The sequence below is a fragment of the Callospermophilus lateralis genome, chromosome 6, assembly GCF_048772815.1.
Source record: "Callospermophilus lateralis isolate mCalLat2 chromosome 6, mCalLat2.hap1, whole genome shotgun sequence".
Classification (NCBI taxonomy): Eukaryota; Metazoa; Chordata; class Mammalia; order Rodentia; family Sciuridae; genus Callospermophilus; species Callospermophilus lateralis.
The window spans coordinates 21,285,838-21,311,764 of record NC_135310.1 but is presented as its reverse complement, the minus strand read 5'-3'; the positions used below and the strand labels follow the sequence as shown (position 1 = coordinate 21,311,764).

Sequence of the window (25,927 nt, the reverse complement as noted above, 5' to 3'; positions counted from 1 at the left end):
ACCCTTAACCTATGGCTCAGAGATTAAATAGCAAGAGAAATTAAGAAATACCTAAGTATTAGAGATAAATTAAAAAGAAAACAAAACATATCAAAAATTATGGGATGCAGTAAAAATAGTTAAGAGGGAAACAGCAAAGATTAGACCTGAGATAAATGAGATCAATATTGCACTGCAGGTACCAGACAGGGAAATTATTCAACAAATGAAATAAAAGCCTTCCAAAATGTAAGTACATTAAATAGTAGTGATTGCTGCACACTGTTAGATGCCAACACCCACTGACCCACATACACCTAGGGTGTTGATGGTAGATGAATTATAACTCAATTTTATAAAAAGAATTAAACATACCTTCATAAAAGATATGTTTTCTTGTTGAAGAATGAAAAGAAATATGAATTTATTTCACCAATTCATTCCCCTGCTTCTTACGTAAAATGATTTTATTGTCATATAATAGCCACTAGTTTCCATTTTTGTGTCTCCCTAGCTCATGGAGAGAAGCATGAAGAATTAATTACCATGGGAAGTCCAGATTCTCATACCATCAGTGAGGGTCAAAAATCCTCGGGAACTTCCAAAACAACAAGGAAAGGCAAAGAAAAGTCTTCAGACAGAGAAAGGTCAACCAAAGAAAAACAAGCACCTCGCTTTGAGCCTCAGGTGGGTGTGGTCTTTTCTCCTATCGGAGTCACTTAGTGAACCTTGGCTCATTGGTTCCCTATTTGCTCATTTGTACAGAAGTTGAAATTGTGAATAATTCTATCTCTCTGATTGCAGCAGCAACCTAGATACCTTGAGGACTTTTTTTGGACATATTTCCCAAAACCCCTTCACCAGCTCAATATCGAAAAGCATTAATTGAACTATCAGTATGCAGGACACTATTACTGGAATGTGGGTTCTTAAGATTAATATCATATAGTCCTTACCCTTAAGTAACCCACACTGAAATGCAGGAAGCCAAAGATAACAGGACTTTAGTGTTCGATGTTGTGTGTGCCATGGTAGGAAGGGTAGGTATTTAATCCCACCTCTTCTAGGAGAACTAGGCCCTGAACTGAGGCAATGAGCAAAAACATGCAGAGGCAAGATCAAGTCAGTCTGGTATTTTGGACCTGTCTGGTATTTGGGGAAGTACAGACATTCACTGGATTAGACAAAGGGGAATGACAGGAAGGGAGGAGAGATGGGAATTGGAAAGACAGTAGAATGAAACAGATATAAGTCTCCTATGCTCATATATGTATACATGACCAGTATAACTCCACATCATGTACAAACACAAGATGGAATCCTAATTGGAATGGGTTGCACTCCATGTGTGTATAATATGTCAAAATACACTCTACTATCATGTATATCTAAAAACAACAAAAAGACACACAGCTCCCTTAGTACCTTCATAGCTCTCTCTTTCCTGATCAAAATTTGATCCTGGAAAAGTTTCTGAAAAACTCATTTATCAAGCCATTTAAAAGATGATAAAAGCTAAAAACTCTTTTTTAAATTTTTTAATTTGTTTTAATTAGTTATACATGACAGTAGAATGCATTAATGCACTTTGCTATAACATACATAGATGGGGTACCCTTTCTCATTTTTCTGAGTATATATGTTGTAGAATCACATTGGTCATGCAATCATATATATATATGATTACATATATATATATATATATATATATATATATATATATATAAAATTATTACTTTATATATATAAAGTAATCATGTCTGCTTCATTCTACTATCCTTCCTATCCTCATATCCCCTCCCCACCCCCCCTTTACTCCCCTCTTTTAAAAGTAAGAAATAGAAGAATTTCTGATTGTGGGATTTGGTCTCAACAGAATATTAGAGGAATTTTGTACAAAGCAAGGTCTTTTGGGTAGCACTAAAACCAAACTGTACATGAAAACGTCATTCAATGGTTCCAACAATCCCCTTCCCCAAATGCACTATTCCACATGGATAACTAACAGTCTCAACCTAAGTGCTATGTGCCCTTGTAAGTTTTGTTATTTAATTGTCTAGCAGATTTCCTGGAAAATCCCACTTCCGAAACTGACTCCAGGCTGGTTCACAGTGAGAAGGCTTCTCCCCCTGATGAGAACTAGCTTGATTGAGATTTTTCAGTCAGAAGATAAAGGGTGGAGAAAAAAAAAACAATACATAGAAATCTGAGAGACACCTCGGCATACTAACAGGCATGATGGCAATGACAGAGGAATACGAGCCAGAGAAAGTGGTTGTGTTAGCTTTTCATCACTGTGACCAAGATACCTGACAAAAGTATCTTAGAGGAGGAAAAGTTTACTGTTAGGTTAAGAAGTTCAGTTGATGTTTAGCAAACTCCATCCCTTTGGCCTAAGGTGAGACAAAGCACCAAGAAAAAAAGGGCTGCTCATGCCATTGAGGCAGGACTGACAGAGAGAAAAGAGAAAGGAAAGGGACCTCTGGAGAGATGCACCTCCTCCAGCCCTGCCCACCTGCCTATAGCTACTACACCGTCCATTCAAACTAGGATAGACAAATTAGGTTAAGCTCTCAGAATCTGATCATTTTACCTCCTGCATTTAAATACACAGTAGTTTTGGGAGCAACATCTCACATCTAAACCATAACAGTGGCAAAAAGGCTATGTGAAGAACTAAAGTCTCTCTCCCTACCTGATTGCCATCAATGAGCATCAATTATATAGAAATTGCCCACTCTGTGTCAAGGCTGCCCTAGCCTATGGTCCATGCCAGGATCCTATGAAAGCTCAAAATGTTTTTCACTTTCATAATGAATGGATGACAAGTATACAGACCTGGAAATGGTCAACTATCCTGCTCTCATTTTTGTGAAGAGATGTTATGAGTACAATCAGTATAATTTAAACTTTATTGTGCATAATTGTAAGTATATTTTACAGAGAGTGATATGTACAAATATTAATTGTACAATTCAATGACTTTTGACAACTGTAACCATGATATAATTCATGCCCCTATCGAGGTATAGATTATATAACATCCTTAAACTCACTGCAGTCAATTCTGTCCTCCTTATACCTCACCTCCAGACAACCACTCACCTGCTTTCAAACTGTAGTTTTGACTGTAATGGAATTTTATACAAGTGAATCACACAAGGTGTGCTCTTTTGTGCTCAACTTTTTCATTGCAATATGATGTCTTCCTGAGAGACTCATCCACACAATAGTATACAATAGTAGTTTCATAATGCTTCATATTAAGTAGTATGCAACTTTAGGAATATATATATATAGGAGTATATATTATAATACATTATCAATTATAGGAATATATAATTTACTTATCCTTTCATCAGTTGATAAACTGCAATAAACATTCTTGTACAGTCTTCTGTGAATTATGATTTCATTTCTCCTGTGCAAATACCGAATAGTAAAATGATGAATTGGGTGTAAAACTTAGATCCTATTGAAAAGAGGAGAGCATTTGCCTCAAAGTTTCATTTTACCTTTCAGGTACCCGCTGTTCATTTGCAACAAGAAGATCCAAATAAACCCTACTGGATTTTGAGGTTGGTTTCTGAACACAGTGAAACTGAATTATTTGATGTGAAAAAAGATACAGAACGAGCAGATGAAATCCGAGCCATGAAGCAGGCCTGGGAGACCACTGAGCCTGGAAGAGCCATTAAGGTCATGTGACTGAAAACCTCTCATTTTTTTTTTTTTTTTTTTTACGTGTCATCATTAGGCATGATATGAAGGAAGAGCCATGTTGGTGAAATCATGCAATTTTCCTCTTAGGAATGATACTTGAATGTTATCAGACATTGCCTAGCTAAATATGTTAAGACCACATTTGGACACAATGTAAAATATTACCTTCCTGATTCCCAGAGGATCTGCAAAACCAAAGCACATAATGGTGCCACTTATTCATCCAAACTATAAGTTTCCTCTCTCTTTCAGAGCAATGTTTAATGTATGCCTGCCTGTTCCTGGACCAGCCCTAGATAGAAGGCATACGCTGCTCTACCTTGGAATATTCTCTCCCTCCACTCTCTGCCTGAGGCAGGAATCTTTGCCCCAGTGAAACACTATTACTACTGTTTCAGTGTTTCAGGTCCCCACGCAGGGTAATTGGGGTAGATGAAAAAGATCCAGGAGCACCTGGATTTAAGATAGCATGCCTAGGACTGCTTCTTCATTTCTTTTTAAAAATAACTGTCAAAATCACAGATGACTCAAAATTTGAATTTATTTGTTAGATTTAGCCTGGTTCAAATTGCCTTATTCAATTCACGTGTTCCTATTTTGTTCACCTACCACTAACATGTTGTTGCCTGTACTGTTTTTTTTTTTTTTTCCAAAGCATTTTAAAGACTGATAATGTTTCTCCTGTAGGCCTCTCAAGCTCGTTTGCTCTACCTCAACCAGTTATTTAAGAGACCACCTGATTTCCCTGAGAGTTTGCTTTTGCCTGACAGCCAGATTAAATTTGGGGAAGAAGGTCAGTGGATCCTGTCCCTGCTGCCTCTGAACACAAAGCTATTGCCTGCACTTCTTAAAAATTAGTCAGCGCTTCATGCTTGGTGAAGAGGAAATGTTTCAGAATCCCTAGTCTCAAGTATTGCAAGGCCTTGCAATTTCAGATCAGTATATATAATAATTAATTTATCAAATCACTTCCACTTGTTTTATCATTTATATCCTACTCCCTCCTCCCAAGTAGTTAGGATTTTCCAATTTTAGAGAAAACCAAACGTGAGAGTACAACTAGCTAGAAAATACTAGCATGAAACTTGAAGGCAGGTCTACTGCTATAAATCTGGTACCTATAAAATAACAATTACAATAAATAATAACAATCGTCATCATCATAATAAAGCTAGGTACTTTTGTTGAGCGACTGCCTTGGGCCTGTCAACATACATTATTCTAATTTTAGTCAGCCCTCATATACAGGGCATTGATTTCAGGACCCTCAATGGATACCAAAATCCCAAAGTTGCTCAAGTTTCTTATGTAAAATAATGTAGTGTTTGCACATTCTCCTGCATACTTTGAATCATCTCTAGATTATTTAAAATACCTAATGCAATATAAATTCTACAGTTTTTTTAGTATATCACTTAGGGAATAATATAAAGAAAATACTCTGTACATGTTTATTACATATGCATCAATCATAGGACTAACTACCTAGTATATGACAATATAACTTTTTTCAAATATTTTTGATCCATGATTGTTCAAATCCATGTATGCAGAATCTGCAAATATGTCGAGTCAACTGTATACACCATTATTTATTTCCAATTTACCAATTAGAACACTGGCCCAGAGTGCCTCAGTAATATGTCTAAGTTCACAAGACACCCAGAGACTGAGCCAGCACATAGATGGGCCCTCCATGACAATGTCTTCTCATAGCATCTTAGCTACCTCTACCTATCATCCCTCTGGGCTTTCATGGAGGCACGAGGGATTCACATTCCAAATTGTGTTATTCCATGTTCACATCTTGAGGAATGTCAATCAATAATTGTTACGGGAATAATATCCCTTTTCAAATGAATAGTGTGAATAGCCATATCACCCTACTCCTGGAATGGGCACTGTGAATTATGTTTTTTGTGTATTATCCCATTTGCATATATCATAATTATGAGGCAGTCCATTACTACTTCCATTTTACAGATAGAGAGACCAAAGCTCAGAGAATCACTTTACTCTTCCTGAGTCATATGTCGAGAAAGTGACAAAATTAGAATTTGAAATATTTCTAACTCCCAATCCCATCCCCCCATTATTGGAGTCCAATGTAATGCTAGAAAGACAAGGGTGAATAGGATCAAGTTCTTGTCCTTTAGAATATACATTCAATTATTTTGAAAATTGTATTAAGGTGTATGGACAAAATATGCAGACAATTGTAAAACACAAGAACGACTTTAAGACTACTGAAATAGAAAGGAAAAATAGAATTCAACTCAGAATATAACAAAAACAAGGGGGTATTTATACCCAAAGGTAGGGAGAGTGGGTGGAAAATTACTGAGAGAAACTTTAGTATCAATGACTAGGGAAAAGAAACTTGATTGGATATCAGAGTTGAGGAAAGAGGACCTTGGGTAGGGAGACTCTAGCAGGATTCTTTGCTAAAGCTGAGAAAAACAGGCCAAGGAGAATCCCTAGTTAAAAACAAGGCTCTGAGAAGCCTAACCTTGTCATAAAACATACACAGGGTTGAGGCACAAATCTTAATGGTACAGCTTGATTGATTTTTGCATATGGAACCACCATTAGATTAAATCAAGACATAAAATATTCACTGCAGCCCAAATGTCTTCTTATTCTCCTTCCCAGTTATTTTCTCTCTCAAGGTAACCACTAGTCTGACCTCCACCACCATCAATTAATTTTGCCTATTCTTGAATTTCATTTATTTATATTCATACAATATGTCCTCTGTGTGTCTCACTATTTGGCAGTTTTATTTTTTCCTGTATCAGGCATGGTTGTTTTTACAAGAGATTCTTCTATTTTTACCTAAGTCAAAATTATTGAAATAAATTTTAATTTCCTCCTCTTTTGTTCTTGATCAGTCTTATTCTAGGGGTACATCAATTTTGATAATATTTTTAAAGAACCAAATTTTGACTACTGTATGTCTTGCTTTTGTTTCAACATTTATTCATGCTCTTAAGCGTTACCCGATTGCTGCCTTTCATTCAAAGCAGAATATAGTGTAAATTAAGTCATCCACAATTAATAAATAGGGAAATGAAGTCTGCCTAATGTGGAAGTTGTGGTAAGTTTTACAGTTTTTGCATGGCGTAGGGAACTGAAACAGTGGATTAAAGAGAAACCACCAAGCTTTAGGATTTCACAAGCAGAATCCCTTTTCAAATATAAATTAGAACAATTTTATAAGTGCCTACATACAGGACTCCATTCCCAGAGAGAAGTATCTTAAAATGTACAGTGGTCGGGACAGGGCTGGTGGCACTTTCTCCAGGGCTCACCTTCACAGCAACCCAAGTAGTTCCAAGATCTCATTTCTATTTGTATTGTCTCAGCTCCGAAAAGCTTCCATTTTTTTTATAAACTTTTGACATCCTGAGGCAGCTTCCAGACACTGCCATCCTGCACAGTTCACACCATTTCTGGAGGTACAGATGACAGGTTTTGCTAGTGCTGTGGTTATAAGTTGCAAAGCTATTGAGTCACCTCCTCCAAAATCTGTGTTTCCACATGCAAGCCCTGTTACTTTTTGCCATGATTTAGTAGAATGCAAACTTTATCAGCAATGTACATGTCGTGTTGTAGGAGAAATGACTGCATTTTTGAAAGAGGCAGATGCAAAGAGTCTTCAGCGTCAAGAGAGTAGGGATGTACTACTATCAGGAGGAGGAAGTATGTTGTGGAAGAAGTGGCAACTGAGCAAGGGCTTGAAGGATCTGACAAAAACTGTTAGCAGTGAAAGTGGAATAGTGCCCTCACCAGGGAAGGAAGAGCGTGAGCAAAGTTTGAAGAAGGAAATCATCGGTAAGTATTGAAATAAGAATCCTATAAAAGACCCTTAACATATATGTGATGCTAAGGTTAATAAAACAAAAAAAATGTGTTTTGGATTTAAGGTTTTCATTTTACTTGTCTGAATTGATAATTAAGAACTTGATTGCTAAATATTTAAAGAAAAAGTGGGCATAAAAAACAAATTAGCAGGTATTTTTTTGTGTATGTTTGTGTGTAAGTTTTCTGTGGCTATAAATACTGAAAATGCCATTCACATTCTTTTATCTATAGCATGCTGTATAATAGATTTTTTTTTACATTTTAAGTATTTTATTTATAAAATGCTGAAAGAGAGCAATTTTCAGTGGTACAGGAGTCACATTGACTTGACTTGTGTCTTTGTGGATTTATAATTCTTCACTAAAATGGATCAAAATATTTGATGGAAGGGTTTACAGGGAAACAACATTCCACACTCCTGGTTTCCATGATGAGAGATTATTCCTAAGAAACTCCTTGACTTTTTCAGTCCAATTGGGGCTAAGTGTCTTATTTATTGATATATTTGGAAGGAATCCATTGGGAGCCTGGCCCCCACGGGAGCCTGAATGTGTGCTTCTCCCTGAGCAACCCAAATGGGCTGGAGGAGTCTGCCAACCCTGGGGTTCTGTGAAAATGGTCTTTCTACTTCTCACATCAAATTTCATCTCTAATTTAACCTGATCAACAATAATGGTTATTCTTTGTTTCTCCACTTGTTCAGGACTCAAGCTAGAAAGAATAATATTTAGGAAGGAAATATTCTCAGAAACTACAGTGTTGGTTTTACTCTCAATATTGCTGACTCGTTCTGAGAATTTTAAAGTTAAGAAGGGTTTCAAGTCTAAAGCATGGCCTTGAGTGATTTCTATAGTAAAGAGGAAAATTACAACATTCAAAGACCTCTCTTACTGTACAAATAAGAGATTCTGATATATCTGAACTGATGGAAACAAAGTGCCTATTTAATAAGCAATGATACACATGACAGTGGCACTAACACTTATTGGAATTCCCTTTATATTAATATTTAATTTGTAGAGTGACTTTATATGTATTATCTCACGTAAACCTCTGTGGATTATAAAAAGCAAATAATGGAATCTCTGCTTTTCAAATGGGGTATTGAGATAGTGGATCAGAGGAAGGCTGTTTTCAGTTGATCCATGACTCCTGATTCAAGAAATGGGATTCCTGCTTCTTAGTAAAGTGTTGGAAATCTCAAGGAACACTTCCAGTTCACAGGGTAGAAACTCTGCTGCTGAAATACACCCAGTTAAAAGAAAGTGTACATTGCTCAACACAAAACTTAACCACACTCAAACCTCAGTTACACTTTAATACAAAGAATAGAAGAGGCAAAACCCCCAACAAGGCCCCAAGTAGGAATAGCTGTAGGAGGAGTCTTAGGTCTCACTCATGGACATCTACTTCTGTAGCAAAAACAGATAGAATGATCACAGTCTGTAAATAACACACCTAAGAAGGGTCTCAACCTAGATCACTCTAGGACTCTTTAGCAAGAGAATACTGTGCCCTACAAAAGCCTCATATATAAGCGTGGAAGAGAAGTTTATCCCAACATGTGCATAAAATCCAACATAGGAATATAAGAATTATGAAAAAGCAAGGTAACACAAGGCTTTCTAAAGTTCATAATTCATCAGCAACTAACTCCAGAGATTTTGAAATGGATGAAATACAAGATAAAGAATTCAAATTATTATAACAAATTATTGCTGAATTCTAAGGGAACATATAAAAACAATTGCATGCATTAAGCAAGTCAGTAGAGGACAAGTAAGGAGAGGAAATACTGGAAATGAAATACACAATAAATCAAATAAAATGTTCAGTTGAATGTTTCTCTGATAGAGTAGGCTACACTGGACAGAATCTCAGAACTGGAAGACAAAGTCACTGACCTTGAACATTCAGACAGTATTAAAGAAAAGAAAATAATTAACTATGATCAGAATAAACAAGAACTTTGGGACAATGTTAAAATACCCAATTAAGAATCATTGGAATTGAAAAGGGTGGTGAGATATAGAATTTTGCAGCAGACAACTTCTTCAGGGAAATGATTAAAACGTTTCCAAACATTTGGAATTAGATAGGACCCTCAGATACAGAATGTATTCAAAACTCTAAATAGGCAATATCAAAAAAGAACATCCTCATGACAAATTATAATTAAAATGCCTAAAATACAGAACAAAGGAAGAATTTTAATAACCTCAAGATAAAAATGTCAGGTCACTTTAGAGGATTTCCAAGGAATTACTTTAAATTCCTCAACACAAACTCTAAAATCTAGTGGACTTGGAATGATGTGTTCCCAGTCCTGAAAGAAAAATACTTGTTGGGGCTGGGATTGTGGCTCAGCAGTAGAGCACTCACCTAGCACGGGCAGGATCCAGGTTCGATCCTCAGCACCACATAAAAATAAAGGCATTGTATTGAAAAAAAAAAAAAGAAAAAGAAAAATAATTGTCAACCAATTTCTCTATATTCACAAAATCTATCCTTCAGAATAAAATTAGCAATAAAAACCTTCCAAGAGAAGCACAAGCTCAAGTAATTCATAGAAACTAAGCTAAAACAACAGAAAATACTTAAATCCACACAGAGAAAATAAAAAACAAAACCTTATGACTAACAAATTACTAAGTCTCCTTTGAACAGCATCTCTAAGCAAATGAGAAACAAGAAAGAAATTGGAAATAAATTGAAATGACAGGAATTAATATCACTCTATGATAACATTTAATGTAAATGGTATCAATTCTGCAATTAAAAGACATAAATTGGCAGAATGAATTAAAAAACAAGATCCAACTATACGTTGCCAAGAGACTCACGGAAAGGCAAAGATAGCCACAGGCTGAAAGTGAAAGGATGAAAATTTTTACACCATTCCAGTGGAGCCGGAAAACAGTCAGGAGAAAACACACTCATCTGTGAAAAAGTAGATTTTAAGCTAAAATTAATCAGAAGAGACAAAGAAGTTCACTTCATACTGGTAAAGGGAACAATCAAAAAAATATATAATGATAGTAAATATTTATGCCCCAAATGTTGGTGCATCTAATCACATAGAACGGACACTATACAAATTAGAATATAATAATCCTGGGTCATTTCAACATACCTCTTTCATCCAGATGTAAACTCAGTAAAGACTCTTTGAGCTTGAAAAATATGATAAATCCAATGGACTTAACAGGCACCTATCGAATATTTCATAAAACAACAGCCAAATACACTTTCTTCTCAGTGACTCATGGAAACTCCTCCAAAATGAGTCATATTTTAGGCCACAAAGCAACTCTTAGAAAATAAAAAAAGGTATAATTTCTTATATCTTATAAGAGGAAAATGAAATGAAATTAGAAATCAACCAAAAGCGACTCTATAGAAACATAAACACCAGACCTTAAATTATACTACATTACTATAGTAACAAAAACAGCATAGTGTTGGCACTAAAATAGGCAAGAAGACCAACGGAACAGAATAGAAGACACAGATAGAAACCCACATAAATACAGTTACCTCATACTAGACAAAGTTCCAGAAACACACCCTGGAGAAGGGATAACCTCTTCAACAAATGATGCTGGGAAAACTAGAAATTCATATGTAATAGAATGAAAGGTAATCTTTACCTCCATGCAGGAAAAAAAAAAAAAATCAACTCTAAATGGATCAAAGACCTAAGTATTAGACCAGAAACTTCGCACCTACAAAAACAAAATGTGGCAAAACATTTCAACATATTGGCACAGGAACTGAATTCCTGAACAAGACACATAAAGTACAAAAAATAAAATAAAAATTCAATAAATGAAATGGCATCAAATTATGATGCTGCTTCATAGCAAAAGAAAAAATCAGGTCGGGCACAATGGCACACACCTGTAATCCCAGTGGCTGGGGAGGCTGAGGCAGGAGCATCATGAGTTCAAAACCAGCCTCAGCAACTTAGCAAGGTCCTAAGCAATTCAGCTAGATCCTGTATCTAAATAAAATTTAAAAGGGGTAAGGATGTGAGCACCCCTGGGTTTAATCCCCAGTTCTAAAAAAAAAAAAAAAAAAAAGGAAAAGAAAAAAATGGAAGAAAGAAAGACAAAGGAAGAATCAAGAGTGTAAGAATATGAGGAGAGAATCTACACAATGGGAGAAAATCTTATCCATCTATACCTCATATAGAGTGTTGTTTCCAGAATATGCAAAGAACTACAAAAACTTAGTACTACTACTACTACTAATAATAATAATAATAATAACAATAACCTAATCAATAAATAAGCAAGGTAATTTAACAGACCCTTCTAAAAAGGAGAAATACAAATGATCAACAAATATATGAAAAAGTGTTCAACATCTCTAGCAATCAGAGAAATGCAAATTAAAACTACACTGAGATTCCATCGAACTCCAGCCAGAATGGCAGTTATCAAGAATACATTTAACAACACATGTTGGCAAGGGTGTGAGAAAAAAGGAACTCTCAAACATTGCTGGTAGGATTGCAAATTGGTACATCCACTCTGGAAAGCAGTACAGAGATTCCTCAAAAAACTAGAACGTAACCACCATTGGACCCAGTTTTCTCACATCAATGTTTATAGCAGTACAATTCACAATAGCTAAACTATTAAACCAACCTGGATGTCCATTACAGATAAGTGGATAGAGAAATTGTGGTATATATACATGATGGAATATTACTAAACACTGAAGAAGAATGACTTTGTGATGTTTTCCAGTAAATCTTAAAATCTAGTGGATTTTAAGAATATCATGCTAAGTGAAATAAACCAATCCCCAAACCCAAAGACCAAAAGTTTTCACTGATGTATGGAAACTAAACCACAATAATGAGGGGGGGGCAGTTGGAGAAGAGAAGTTCAGTAGATTAGACAAAAAGGAATAAAAGAAAGGAAGGGGAATAGGAAAGACAGTAGAATAAATCTAACATAATTTTCCTATGTATGCATATTAAATTACCTAATTGAACCCTACCATCGTGCCTACCCACAAGAAATGGGGTTCCAATTAGAATAAGATATAGCCTATGCTTGTATAATTTTATCAAAATCAATTATACTGTTATGTCTAACCAGTAAGAACCAATAAAATAAAATTTAAGAAGAGGAATATAAAAACATGGAAATTGAACAATACACTTTTGAATGATGAATTAATGGCAGAACAAATCAGGAGAAATTTAAAAATTCTTAGAATCAAACAAAAATAGAGATATGACATACCAAAATTATTTCTGGACTATGAAGTTGTTTCCAAGAGGAGTTTTTATAGCTATAAGTGCCTACATAAGAAAATCAGAAAAATCCAGAGTAAATAACTTGATGCATCTCGAGGTCCTTGAAAAACAAGAACAAACAAATTTCATAACAAGCAGAAAGAAGGTAAAAGTGAAATTTAGAATAAATCAAACAGTACAAAGGATCAATGAAATAATGAGTTGGTGCTTTCAAAAGATAACTAAGATTGATAGGTCCATAGCCAAATTAATCAAAAGAAAAATGGAAAAGAAAAAATTGGAATGAAAAAGGAGAAATCATTACAAACATCACAGAGATTCATTAGGGACTATTTTGAGACTTATATTCTAATAAATTGGAAAAACTTAGAGAAAATGGATAAATTTCTAGACATACATGGCCTGCCAAAATTAAATCAATAGGACATAGAAAACTTTATCAGACTAATAAGTAGCAATGAAATATAAGTAGTTATAGGAAAGCCTTCCAACAACAATAACAATAACAACAACAAAAAAAGCTCAGGATCAGATGGATTCTCAGCTGAATTCTGCCAGACCTTTAAAGAAGAACTAATGCCAATTCTCCTTAATTTATTCTCTGAAATGGAAAGGGATGGAACACTTCCAAATGCATTCTGTTAAGCCAGTATTATACTCACATCAAAACTAGATAAGGACACATCAAGGAAAGAAAACTACAGACCAATATCCCAGATGAACTTATAGGCAAAATTTCTAAATAAAGTATTGCAAATGATATTGTAGAAAAAATATAGTAGAGAAAAATCCAGGCTTATAACAAAAGGTGCAGGGGAAACTTGTCATCCACATGTAGAAGAGTGATAGCAAATGATAGTCAATAACATATTAAGATTACACATCGAGGCCAAGTTGGCCTTATCTCAGGATGCAAGGATGGTTTGACATATACACAAATCAATAATTGTAATTCATCATATAAATAGAATTAAGGACAAAAATCATTTAGTCATCTCAATGACACAGAGAAAGCTTTTAAAAACATTCAGCACCCACTCATGATAAAAACACTGAAGAAACTAGTAATAAAGGGAACCTACCTCAACATCATAAAGGTCATACACAACAAACCCAAAACCAACATCATAGTAAATGGGGAAAACCTGAAAATATTTCCTTTAAAATCTGGAACAAGACAAGGATACCCACTTTCAACACTCCTGTTCAACAGTACTAGAAACTTTAGCTAGATCAATTAGGCAAGAGAAGGAAATGAAAGGGAATAAAAATAGGAAAGGAAGAAGTCAAATTATCATTGTTTGCAGATGATGTGATCCTAAACTTAGAGGATCCAAAAAGCTCCATCAGAAGACTGCTAGAGTTAATAAATTCAGCAAAGGATCAGGCTACAAAATTGACATACAAAAATCAACAGGGTTCCTGTACATTCATAATGAATCTGCTGAGAATAAAAATCAGGGAAACAATTCCATTCATAATACCCTCAAAAAAATTCTAGGAATAGACCTAACCAAGGAGGCAAAAGACTTCCACAATAAAAACTATAGAACACTGAAGAAAGAAATTGAGGAAGACACAGGAAGATGGAATGGACTCCCATACTCATGGATATGCAGAATTAATATTGTTAAAGTGTCCATGACATCAAAAGCAATATACAGATTCAATGTAATCCCCATTGAATTACCAAAGACATTCTTTACAGAACAAGAAAAAAAAAAAGTCCTAAAATTTATTTGGAAGAAAGACCTAGAACATCCAAAGTAATTCTAAGCCAAAAAAGTAATGCTGGAGGAATCACAATACTTGTCTTCAAATTATACTGCAGAGTTGTAATTAAAAAAACTGTCATGGTTCTGATATAAAAACAGACACATAGACCAATGGTAGAGAATAAAAGACACAGAGACAAACCCAAAGAGATAATCATCTGATCCTTTACAAAGGTGCCAAAAAATATAGCAGAGAAAAAGCCAGGCTTTATAACAAAAGGTGCAGGGAAAACTTGTCATCCATATGTAGCAGAGTGAGACTAGATTCTTATTTCTCAACCTGAACCAAAGTCAACTCAAAGTGAATCAAAGACCTACGAATTAGACCACAAACTATACAACTAATAAAAGAAACAGGGTCAACATTCCAACATATAGGTGCGGGCAATATCTTTCTCAATAGAACCCCTATAGCTCAGAAAATAATGCCAATAATCAATAAATTGAATAGCATATTAAGAAGATGCAACAAAGAAAATAAGAATGTGAAGAGAGAACCTACAGAACAGGAGAAAACCTTTACTTGCTACTCTACTGATAGAGGATTAATATTCAGAACATACAAAGAACTCAAAAAAGTTAATACAAGAAAGCCCAATTGATAATGGGAAAATGAACTAAATAGACACTTCTCAAAAGGAGAATTACAAGTGGCCAACAAATATATGAAAAAAATGTTCACTGTCATTAAAAATTAGGGAAAGAATTTTTTTTTTAAAAAAAGTACACTGAAATTTCATCCCACTCCAATGTCAGCCATCAAGAATACAAATTATAATAATAAGTGTTAGAAAGGATGTGAAGAAAAAGGAACACTTCTACACTGTTGATGGGACTGTAAATTAATGCAGCTGTTTGGAAATCAGCATGTCTGTTCCTCAGAAGAGTAGGAATAGAACCACCATATGACCCAGCTGTAGCACTCCTCAGTATTTATCCTAAAGAATTAAAACCATCATACCAACATTTATAGCAGCACAATTCACCATACCCAAACTATGAATCAGCAAAGGTATCTGACAATGGATGAATAGATAAAGAAATGTGCTATATACACTGAGTGAAGTTTTATTCAGCCATAAAGAAAAATAAAATTATGTCATTTGAAGGAAAAGAGATGAAACTCGTGAACATTACTTTAGGCAAAATAAGATATTCAGGGGTTGTACATTTTCTCTCATATTTGGAAGCTAAAAAGGAAAGAGGAAAATAAAGGTGGGTGAGTGGTCTCGTGAAAATTGAAGAGAGTCTAATACAGTAGAAAAAAGGGACCCTGGGTAGGGAGAAAAGGAAGTAGGGAAAGAAGGAGCAAACAAAATAGCATTGAAAATCCTAGCCAAAGCAAACAATCCATGAAGAAAAAACAATGCACAATATCCAAATTGGAAAAAAAGAAAAGTCAAATTATCACCTTTGCTCATGACAAAACATATATATAGAAAACCTGAAAGATTTCACCAGAAAATAACTATTAGAACAAATAAATTAACCAAAATTTCAGAATACGAAATCAATATAGAAAAATGAATGCTAAGAGTGAATTATATGAAATAAAAACCAAGAAATCAATTTCATTTATAATAGCTACAAAAATAAAATAAAGTACCAAAGAATAAATTGAACCACAGGTAAAAGGTGCCTACCCTGGGGAGTATTAAATATTGATAAAATAAATTGAAGAAGACCCACCAAATGGAAAGACATCCCATATCCAAGGACTAAGGTAATGTTAAAATGTCTATTCTACACCAAGAAATATACAGATTCAATGCAATCCCTATCAAAATAACAATGGTGTTCTTCACAGAACTAGATAAAACAATCCTAAAATTTGTTTGGAATTACAAAAAATAACAAACAATCTTGATCAAAAAGAAAAAAGGATACATTAGGCTTACTGATTTCAAAATAAGCTACAATGCTGCAATAATCAAAACAGCATAGTATTGGCTTAAAAGCAGGCCCATAGACCAATGGAACAGCATAGAGAGACTAGAAGTAAACCCAACCATCTACAGCCAACTACATTTCAAAAAAATTGCTAAGATCACACACTGGAGAAAGGATATTCTTTTCAGTAAATGGTGCTGAGAAATTTGGTATTCACATGCAGAAGAATCAAACTATATTTCTGTATCTGACAAGTCATGAAAATCAACTCAAAATTAAAGACTTACACATAAAGCTTGAAACTCACGAAACTTCTAGAAGAAAACATAAGGGAAGTATTTTAAAATATTGAAATTGGTAAGGATATTTTAGAGAACACTTCAGAAGCACAAAAAAGGGCAAAAATACACGAATGTCATTATATTAAGTTTTATTACATCAAAAAATGAAATTACAGGGCTGGGGATGTGGCTCAAGCGGTAGTGTGCTTGCCTGGCATGCGTGCGGTGCTGGGTTCGATCCTCAGCACCACATAAAAATAAAATAAAGATGTTGTTTCCACTGAAAACTAAAAAATAAATATTAAAAAATTCTCTCTCTCTTTTAAAAAAATGAAATTACATAAAGTTACATAAAGTGAATGGATAAAGGATAAAGGTCCTCTTCACACCAAAGGAAATAATTCTAATAGTAAAGAGATTATCTGAAAAAGAGAAAATACATGTAAACCAAACATCTGAAAAGAAATTAATATCCAGAACATATAAGGAACTCAAAATCTAAATAGCAAATAAAAACAAAACAATAACAAAACACCAAACAATCCAACTAGAAAATGAGCAGTAGAACTAAATAGACATTTCTCAAAAAAAGACATACAAATGGGCCACAAGTATGTGAAAAAATGCTCAACATCACTAATGATCAGGAAAATGCAAATTAAAGCTACACTGAAATATCATCTTGCTTCCATAGAAGTGTTTTTTTTTTCAAAAAGTAAAAAGATAAGAGTTTGTGAGGATATAGAGAAAAGGGAACATTGTACTCTGTTAGTAGAAATGTAAATTAATACAGCCATTATGGAAAACATTATGGAGGTCCTCAAAATATATATATGAAACCACCATGTGATTCAGCAATCCTATTAATGTATATATAGTCAAAGGAAATACAATTGGAATGTCAGAGAGACATATGCACTCCATGTTTATTACAACACTCTTCATAATATCCAAGAAATGGAAATAATTTAAATGCCTAACAACTGGTGAATGGATAAAGGAAATCTGGTACAGAATGCTATTCAGCCATAAAAATGAATGAACTACTATCATTTGCAACAACATGGATAGAATTCAAAATTATGTTAAGTGAAATAAGCTGGTAATAGAAAAACAAATATTGCATGATCTCACTCATTAAAAAGCTGATCTCATGGAAGTTGAAAGTAGAATGGTACTTAACAGAGGCTAAGGAGTATGGGGGTAGGAAGAATGAGTACCAAGTTATAGATAGGCATTTTGATTTGTTTAGCACAGTAGGGTGAACAGAGATAACAATAATGAACTATAATATCCAAAAAGAAGAAACTATATTGAAAGCTTTGTCATAAGAATTACAAATATTTGAAGAAATAGACATGTTTTACCCTATTTAAACATTGTACAATATATGCATATATCACAATATCACATGGTACCCCATTAATATGTCCTAGCCACTCCAATAAAAAAGGAAATAAAAATAGGCTGTCCCAAAGAAATAAAAGTCTCTTTATTCACAAATGCTATGATTTTGTAGAAAATCTGTAAGAGTTGACAAAAACCTACAACAGCAGCAGCAACAACAAACCTCAGGGAACTATTAAGTGGTTATAGCAAGATTTCAATATGCTTTGCTAATACATAAATATCAGTAACTCACCTACATATCAGCAATGAATAGGTAAATCTTGAAATTAAAAACACAATACCATTTACATTAATACCCTCAACAATAATAATCTACCAGGGTATATACAAATATACATATGAATAAAACTGCAGAACTCTGATGAAAGAAATCAAAGAACAAAATAAATGGAGTGATATTCTGTATTTATGGATAAAATGACTCAATATTATCAAGATGTCAATTCTGACTGAATTGAATTATAAATTCAATGTAATCCCAATCAAAATCCCAGCAAGTTATTTTGTGGATATCAAAAAATTGATTCTGATGTTTACTTGGATAGGCAAAAGATTCAAAAAGGCAATTGCTACATCGAAGAAGAAGAAAGTTGGAGAATTGACACTTCTCAACTTCAAGTTTTACTATGAAGATACAATAATGGAGACAGAGTGATACTGGCAACAGAGCAGAGAAATAGATGCATGTAACAGAATAGAGAGGCCCAAGTGAATGTAACTGCTGTGGTGTGAATGCCCTCTCTAAAACTCTTGTTGAAATTTGATTACCATTTTAACAGTGTTAAAAGGTGGGCCTTTGATAGTAATTAGGCCATGAGGGTTCCATCCTCATCAATGGATTAATGTCATTATTATTGTGGAAATGGGTCAATTATTATGTGAGCAGCGGATTCTTGGTGAAAAAGTATGAATTTGACCCAATCTCTTCTCTCTGTCTCACAGGTACTTCCTTGCCCTTCCGCCATGTTATGATGCAGCACAAAGGTCCTAGCCAGATGCTGGAGCCATGCTCTTGGGCTTCCCAGACTCTAGAACTGTGAGCCAAATGAACTAAATTTTTTAAAATTACACAGTCATTTGGATTCTGTTATAGCAGCAGAAAATGAATTAAAATGATAGTCACCTGATCTTTGACAATAGAACAAAGGCAATGGTGAAAAGAGAGTTTTCTCAATAAATGGTGCTGGAACAACTCCATATCCATTTGCAAGAGAATGAGTCTAGAAAAAGATTTTATAATCCTTCACAGAAATTAACACAACATGGATCACACATCTAAATGTAAAATGTAAAACTCCTAGGAGATAACATAGAAGAAAATCTAAATGGTCTGGTGTTTGGTGATAACAGAGGCACAATTTATGAAAAAATTGATAAGGTAAACTTCTTAAAATTAAAAACTTCAGCTCTACAAGAAACTCGATGGAGAGAATTCAAAAATAAGTCACAGACTTAGAGAAAATATTTGCAAAAGATATATCGGATGAAAGACTACTTTATAAAATATACATAGAATTCTTAAAAATCAACAATTACAAAACAAACAACAGGACTTCAACATGAGCCAAAGACCTAAACAGATGAGATACCTCACTAAAGAAGATGGCAAAAAAAAAAAAAAAAAAAAAAAAAAAAAAAACCAGATGAAAAGATGCTCTACTTAGGTCATTATGTAAATGAAGGAAGTACTTCCACATACCTATTAGAATGACCAAAATCTAGAACACTAATAAGTACTAGTGAGGATTTGGAGCAATAGGAACTCTCATTTATTGCTAGTAGGATAAAAAAAAAAATGTCAAAACCACTTTGGAAGACAGTTTTGTGGTGGTTTCTTACAAAACTAAACATTCTTACCATACCATACAGCAATTGCATTTCTTGGTATCCATCCAAAGGAGCTGAAAATGTGTTCACAAACAAACAAACAAACAAAACAAACAAACAAACAAACAAAAACCCTACATATGGTTGTTTACTCCACAGCTTTATTCATAAGATCCACAATTTGGAAGCAACCAAGATGACCTCCATAGGGAGATTGATGAACTGTGGTTCATCTAGGAAATGGAGTCTTACTCAGCCACAAAAAGAAACGGTCTGTCAAACTGGAAAAGAGATGGAGGAAATTTAGTGACGTAATACTAAGTGAAAGAAGCCAATCTAAAAAGACTATGAACACTGTCAATTGCAAGTACATGGTCTTCTGCAAAAGGCAAAACAATAAAAGGAGGAAAAATAAAAGCAGTGGGTGCCAGGGTTAGGGGTGTAGTGAAAGAACAGGTGGAGCATGGAGGATTTTGCAGGAAGAGAAACTACTTTGTATAAAACTGTGATGGTGAATACATGTCACAATACAATTATCCAAATCTATACAATATACAAAACCAGAAATGAATCCTAATGCAAACTATGAACTTTGGGAGATACTGTTCAATTAAAGCTACCAATATAGAGACAAAGGAAAATTCATGGTTGCCTGGAGCTAATGATGAAAGTTGAGGCTGAATGCAAAAGGGCACAAGAGGTCTCATTAGAATCATGGAAATGTTTTAAAACTACCTTTTGGTCATACAACTAGGTACTCAAAATGGATTGAATTATCTCCTTAAAATGGGTTAATGTTATTGTATACAAATTTTGTTTTAATAAGTTTTTAAAAAAGATTTAATGGTACGGAGAGACCAGAAGAGTAGTACCTACAGAATCTAAAGCTTTAAATCCATGGGTCTACTGTAGTAAAATTTTAGCTGCTGTTAATTTTTCAATATTTATTTTTTATGTATTACTTATGGTAAGTTTCTAGAAGGCTGGATAATGTCTTAAACATTTATATCTCAACTCCCATAGTGCTTGTTATAGTTTTCACACATTGCTTAAGCTCTTTAAAGTTTGGGTCATTCTGTAACTTAAAGTAAGGCTTATGGTCTCTTCTTTCATTTAAATGCAATTAGAAAACATGTGTTACTCTTCTAATGGAGTACATTAATCTTCTTATCTCCTTTATTTCAATACTGGGGATAAATATAAAATATCATTATGCATATTTTTGATAAAACCATAGTAAATGTCAAGTCAAATTGGTGTCTATTTTTTAACAGAAAATATTATTTTCAATTAAATTGAGAGATAGCAACGATTTACTTCTTTATGAGTTATTGAAAACCTGGGTCTTGTCAGGTGCAGTGGCACACGCCTGTAAACTCAGCAGCTTGGGAGGCTTAGGCAAGAGGATTACAAGGTAGAGGCTATCCGTAGCAACTTAGCAAGGCTCCAAGTGAGTTAGTGAGATCCTGCCTTAAAAACAAAAAATAAAAATAACCAATATGATTGTACAACATGTACACTCGGAAAAATGAGAAATTATATCCCATCTATGTATGATATATCAAAGTGCATAAATGCATTCTACTGTCATGTATAACTAATTAAAACAAATTTAAACATTAAAAAGGTCAAAAAATTAAAAAGGGCTAGGAATGTGGCTCAGTGGTTAAGCACCCCTAGGTTTAATTCCTCCTACAAAAAACTCCCAAAAGACAAAAAAAAAAAAAAACAAACAAAAAAAAAAAAAACCTAGGTCTTCTTTTTTAAGCAGGGCAACAGTCAAGATCCCCAACAATTTTGGAAATACCTCCAGAACTCATTCAAAAAGCACTAGAATATGTGGACTTAAGTCAATATGTACGGTAAGTTTTAATAAACATTATTAATGCAGACAACTTTGTTATAGAATTTTGGATACATTGCCAATGGGCAGTTGTTAAGCAACTGAAATTTTGAAATTAAATGTTTTTAGTAATTTTAAAAAATTTTTTAGAACGATGTGGTTTTTCATATCAACTTTGGCAATCATTTTACTAATTCAATCACTAATGCATTTAAATGCTTTTTTGTAAAACTTTAATTTGAGGCCAGATTAAGTCAAATTGAGCTACAGAAAATTCCCATCATACCTGCCACTATTATTCAATTACAGATTCAGTTTTCTTAAGAACCAGACAATCAGATTTATGGAGAGATAGTAACTCATGCATATTTGTAAATTTGGAAATATTAAAATTATTTAACTGCATAAGCTCAAAAGAGGGAAAATCTACAAAATATTCATGTAGTTTTAAACAGTTCCATAACCACATCAAATGATGTATCCAAATTTACTGACATTTTACAAAATATCTTCCTGAAATATCAGTGCTTCAGTCAATGGAGCAATTAAAATTTAGTAGTTTATTTTTTCTATCCCTAATGTTTGATTTGATTCAGACCACCACATTCTTGACACAATTTTAGCTTATTTTTGAGTTTTAAATTTAAGTGTCTTCTAGAGTGACCAAAAGTCATGGATTTGTTTTGTTGATTTTACATCAAGGAAAACAAATGATGAGGCTATGCTGCAAACAGAGGAGCTGAATCGGCTACAAGCAATGCAAAAGGCAGAAGAAATTCATCAGTTTCGGCAATACAGGAACAGAATGCTTAGCATTAGAGATGAGGATCAGGAAGAGCGGACTAAGTTAAAGGATGAAGTCCTGGACATGTATGGAGAAATGAGGGTGAGTTTCATGGGGCGCCGAATTCAGAATGGTAAAAGCAGAAAGGTGGGGGAAACAGGTAAGAGTGAAGTCCCGTCCTATGGTTATGTGGAGTGCTAGGGGTCATAAGCCTATGCACACATGGATCCCAGCTGACTCTCCTTTTGTAATATTCAAAAGCAATCAGAATTACATAATAACTGGGCTGGGGATGTAACTCAGTTTGTTGAATGCTTGCATTGCATGCACAAAGCCCTGGGTTCAATCCCCAGCACCACACACACACACCCAAAAAGAATCATACAATAACTGAATAGAAGGAAGTCTGACCCCTTCTCACTGCCTCTGTCCCCACCACCCTAGTCCAAACCATCATTGCTATCCATTCAGAGTCTGCGACAATCCCCTATCTGGTGTCCCTACTTCATCTTTGCCATCTCTAGGATGTGTTTTATGATCAGCAGTTGCTGATCCATAGTATATCATAATCAATTGATTATCTGATAATCTGTTACCTATGGTAACAAAACCCACAATATGTCAGTGGTTTAACACAGGATTTGGTAAACACATTCCCTGTAAAGACCCAGAGTAAACATTTTTGTCTTTGCTAGCTGTGTAGTTTTTCTTTGGGCCATCTACTACTCAACTCTGCCATTGTGAACACAAAATCAAAGGTAATACTTAAATGAATGGGATCATCTATAAATAAAAGCAACTTTACTTAGAAAAACAAATTTTATTCTGTTTGTTCCCTAGGCTTTAGTTTACCAACCCTGGCTTAAAACAACAAAAGTGCACATCAGGTGTTACTATTGCTCCACAGAAATGACACATTATTTCCATTCACATTTTATTAATTAAAGGAAGTCCCATTGTGGCACATAGCTTCAAAGAAGGAACAATCCTAATGGTAGCTGGATTTTGAAATTCTAGCATCAAGAACTGTGAGACACTAAGTTTATGTTGTTCAAGCTATTCACCTTGTGGTACTTTGTTATAGCAGCTCTAGAAAATCAGTACAGAGGTCAATACTACCCAGTACCTGGAAGAAAATTGGATGGTTTTGGCAAAGTATTTTTAAAATGGAGGTAGGCAAAACACAGACTTATGACCCCTAGAGCTGCACATAGCCATAGGCCCAGGTCCCTCTTATCTTTCTGCTTTTACCATACTGAATTAGGCTTCCCACCCACAAGCCCCTCAGGGCCTTTGAACTTAACTAATTCTCCCTAGAAAGACCTTTCCCCAGAGAGTCAAATGGTTTATGTCTTCATTTTATGATTTGTCTCATCTATTACCACTTCATTAAAGGGACCTCACTAGGCACCCTTTCAAAATTAGCATTCTCAAAATTTGCATATTAACTGGGACAACTTTGAATTCAGACCCCATTCATTAAAGTGTAAGGTGCAAATTAAAAACCCTAGTTTTGAGTGGAGCCATTTTAAGAGAAACATGATAGTAACATATTTCTTATCAAACAGGAGAAAACATGCCAATTCTCAAGAGAATACTGACACAGATTAAATTTACTTTACACAAAACCTTAGTATGTCTCCCCGCCCCCATTCTTGCTCTCTCTGTATATCATATGTCAAGGCTATCATCTTGTCCTTGGGCATTTGGCTTAGGGAATCCAATTTTATGATGGATGGTAGAGGCAGTACTTTCATCAGATGCTTTGGGAAGTCTGTTCTGACAAGTAATTGGTCCCCATATCTTGACAAAATTGTACCCGTTGCAGAAACATGGAAAATTTCTTGAACAATTCAGAATGAAGAAAAGAGCAGGAATCTCTAGAAGGTTCTCTTGAGGCTAGTATCAGTTCATGAGTCGTTTTCTTTTATTACATCAGTTTTGGAATTGTAACTAACAGCATGACCACTTCCTCACTAAGAGATCAAGGAGAAATCAGCAAAGGTGACTGAAATGCAGCTAGTAAGACAGAAGAAAGGTGACGTGTGATGTCCTGAAAGCCAAGGGCAATCAGTTCATCCAGGAGGACAGTGTGTGGTTAAATATGAACAAAAGCAAAAAAAAAAAAAAACATTCCTGCATTTAGCCGCCTGCTGGTGATCAGTGTCCTTGAGAAATGCAGTTTTGTAGAATGATGTGAGTAAAAGCCAACAAAGAAAACAAACTATTTATTTGGAAGTTCTTCAAGTACAGCTCAGATATATGTTGTGAGAGCTAGAATACAGGTGGGGAATTAGCCATCTACTGAGCACAGTCACTCGATGAGCAACACTGGGCTGTTTTATATAGATATTACCTCAACTCATTTAAAGCAAATGGTTTCCTTCCTAAAAATCCCTATATACTTTCTTTCTTTACCTTTCTCTTTATTTTCCTCCTACCACAGCTTTTATTAGTTTGTTAAAATCTTATATTACGGTCACATGTTTGTTTATTGATAAACCTTGAAACCATGATTTTCATCTTCAATAATTTTCCTCAACCTTCTGTTGGCATAAGGAAGGATAAAGGTATTATACTCCTCTCCCTAACTTTGGCAGTAAACCTTTATAAGTGGGATTGATTTGTTTGAGGCCTTGTTTTGGAACAGGACTCCTTAGATGAAGCCAGACAGAAGATCTTCGCCATCCGGGAGGAGTACAGAAACAAGTTGCTGGAAGCTGAGCGCCTGAGATTGGAAGCTTTGGCTGCTCAGGAGGCAGCAATGCGGGCGGAGTCTGAGAAGAAGACCCCAGCTCCTGACGCAAAGGGGAAGAAAGGAAAGAAGAAGTAACCAGGAGGTGCCCAGAGCCACCCTTTTTCTGTAGAGAAGAAATATATCTAGTGATCTAGGGCTTTGCCTGTTGATAAAGTATCAGGGTAATTGAAAATAGAAATTTCCCTATCTTACAAATTGTTCCTAATGTTAATGCGTTGGTATTAAAGTTAGTATTTGAATGGTTAGAGCTTAAAATGTTCTGAGTTAGTAAAGTTGCTAACAGATATGTAGATTACAATAAAAATTTCTCAGAAACTATTTGAAATTGTTAGACCTTAAAATGTTCTGATTCAGTAAATTGCTAACAAATCTGTAGATTGTAATAATATTCTATATATCTCATTCCGAATTGCCTACATTTCAAATTAGTAGTAAAACAAGATCAATCATAAATGAGTCAAGAGGACTATCTTTGAAAAATTCAACAATGAGAAAAAGAGCTATTGTCCTTAGAAGAAATT

The 25,927-nt window shown here is 34.6% G+C and overlaps 1 protein-coding gene across 1 annotated transcript in view; it reads left to right on the top strand.

Annotated features, from left to right (window-relative positions):
- Adgb (androglobin) overlaps positions 1–25,481 on the top strand; it is a 163,063-nt gene extending 137,582 nt beyond the window's left edge. Inside the window, exons 30-37 of the mRNA XM_076859659.1 lie at positions 494–666; positions 3,502–3,678; positions 4,390–4,495; positions 7,318–7,536; positions 8,829–8,831; positions 21,790–21,883; positions 22,567–22,750; positions 25,299–25,481. Of these exons, the coding sequence (XP_076715774.1) occupies positions 494–666; positions 3,502–3,678; positions 4,390–4,495; positions 7,318–7,536; positions 8,829–8,831; positions 21,790–21,883; positions 22,567–22,750; positions 25,299–25,481 (1,139 nt within the window). The remainder of the gene's footprint in view (positions 1–493; positions 667–3,501; positions 3,679–4,389; positions 4,496–7,317; positions 7,537–8,828; positions 8,832–21,789; positions 21,884–22,566; positions 22,751–25,298) is intronic.
- The last annotated feature ends 446 nt before the right edge of the window (positions 25,482–25,927 follow it).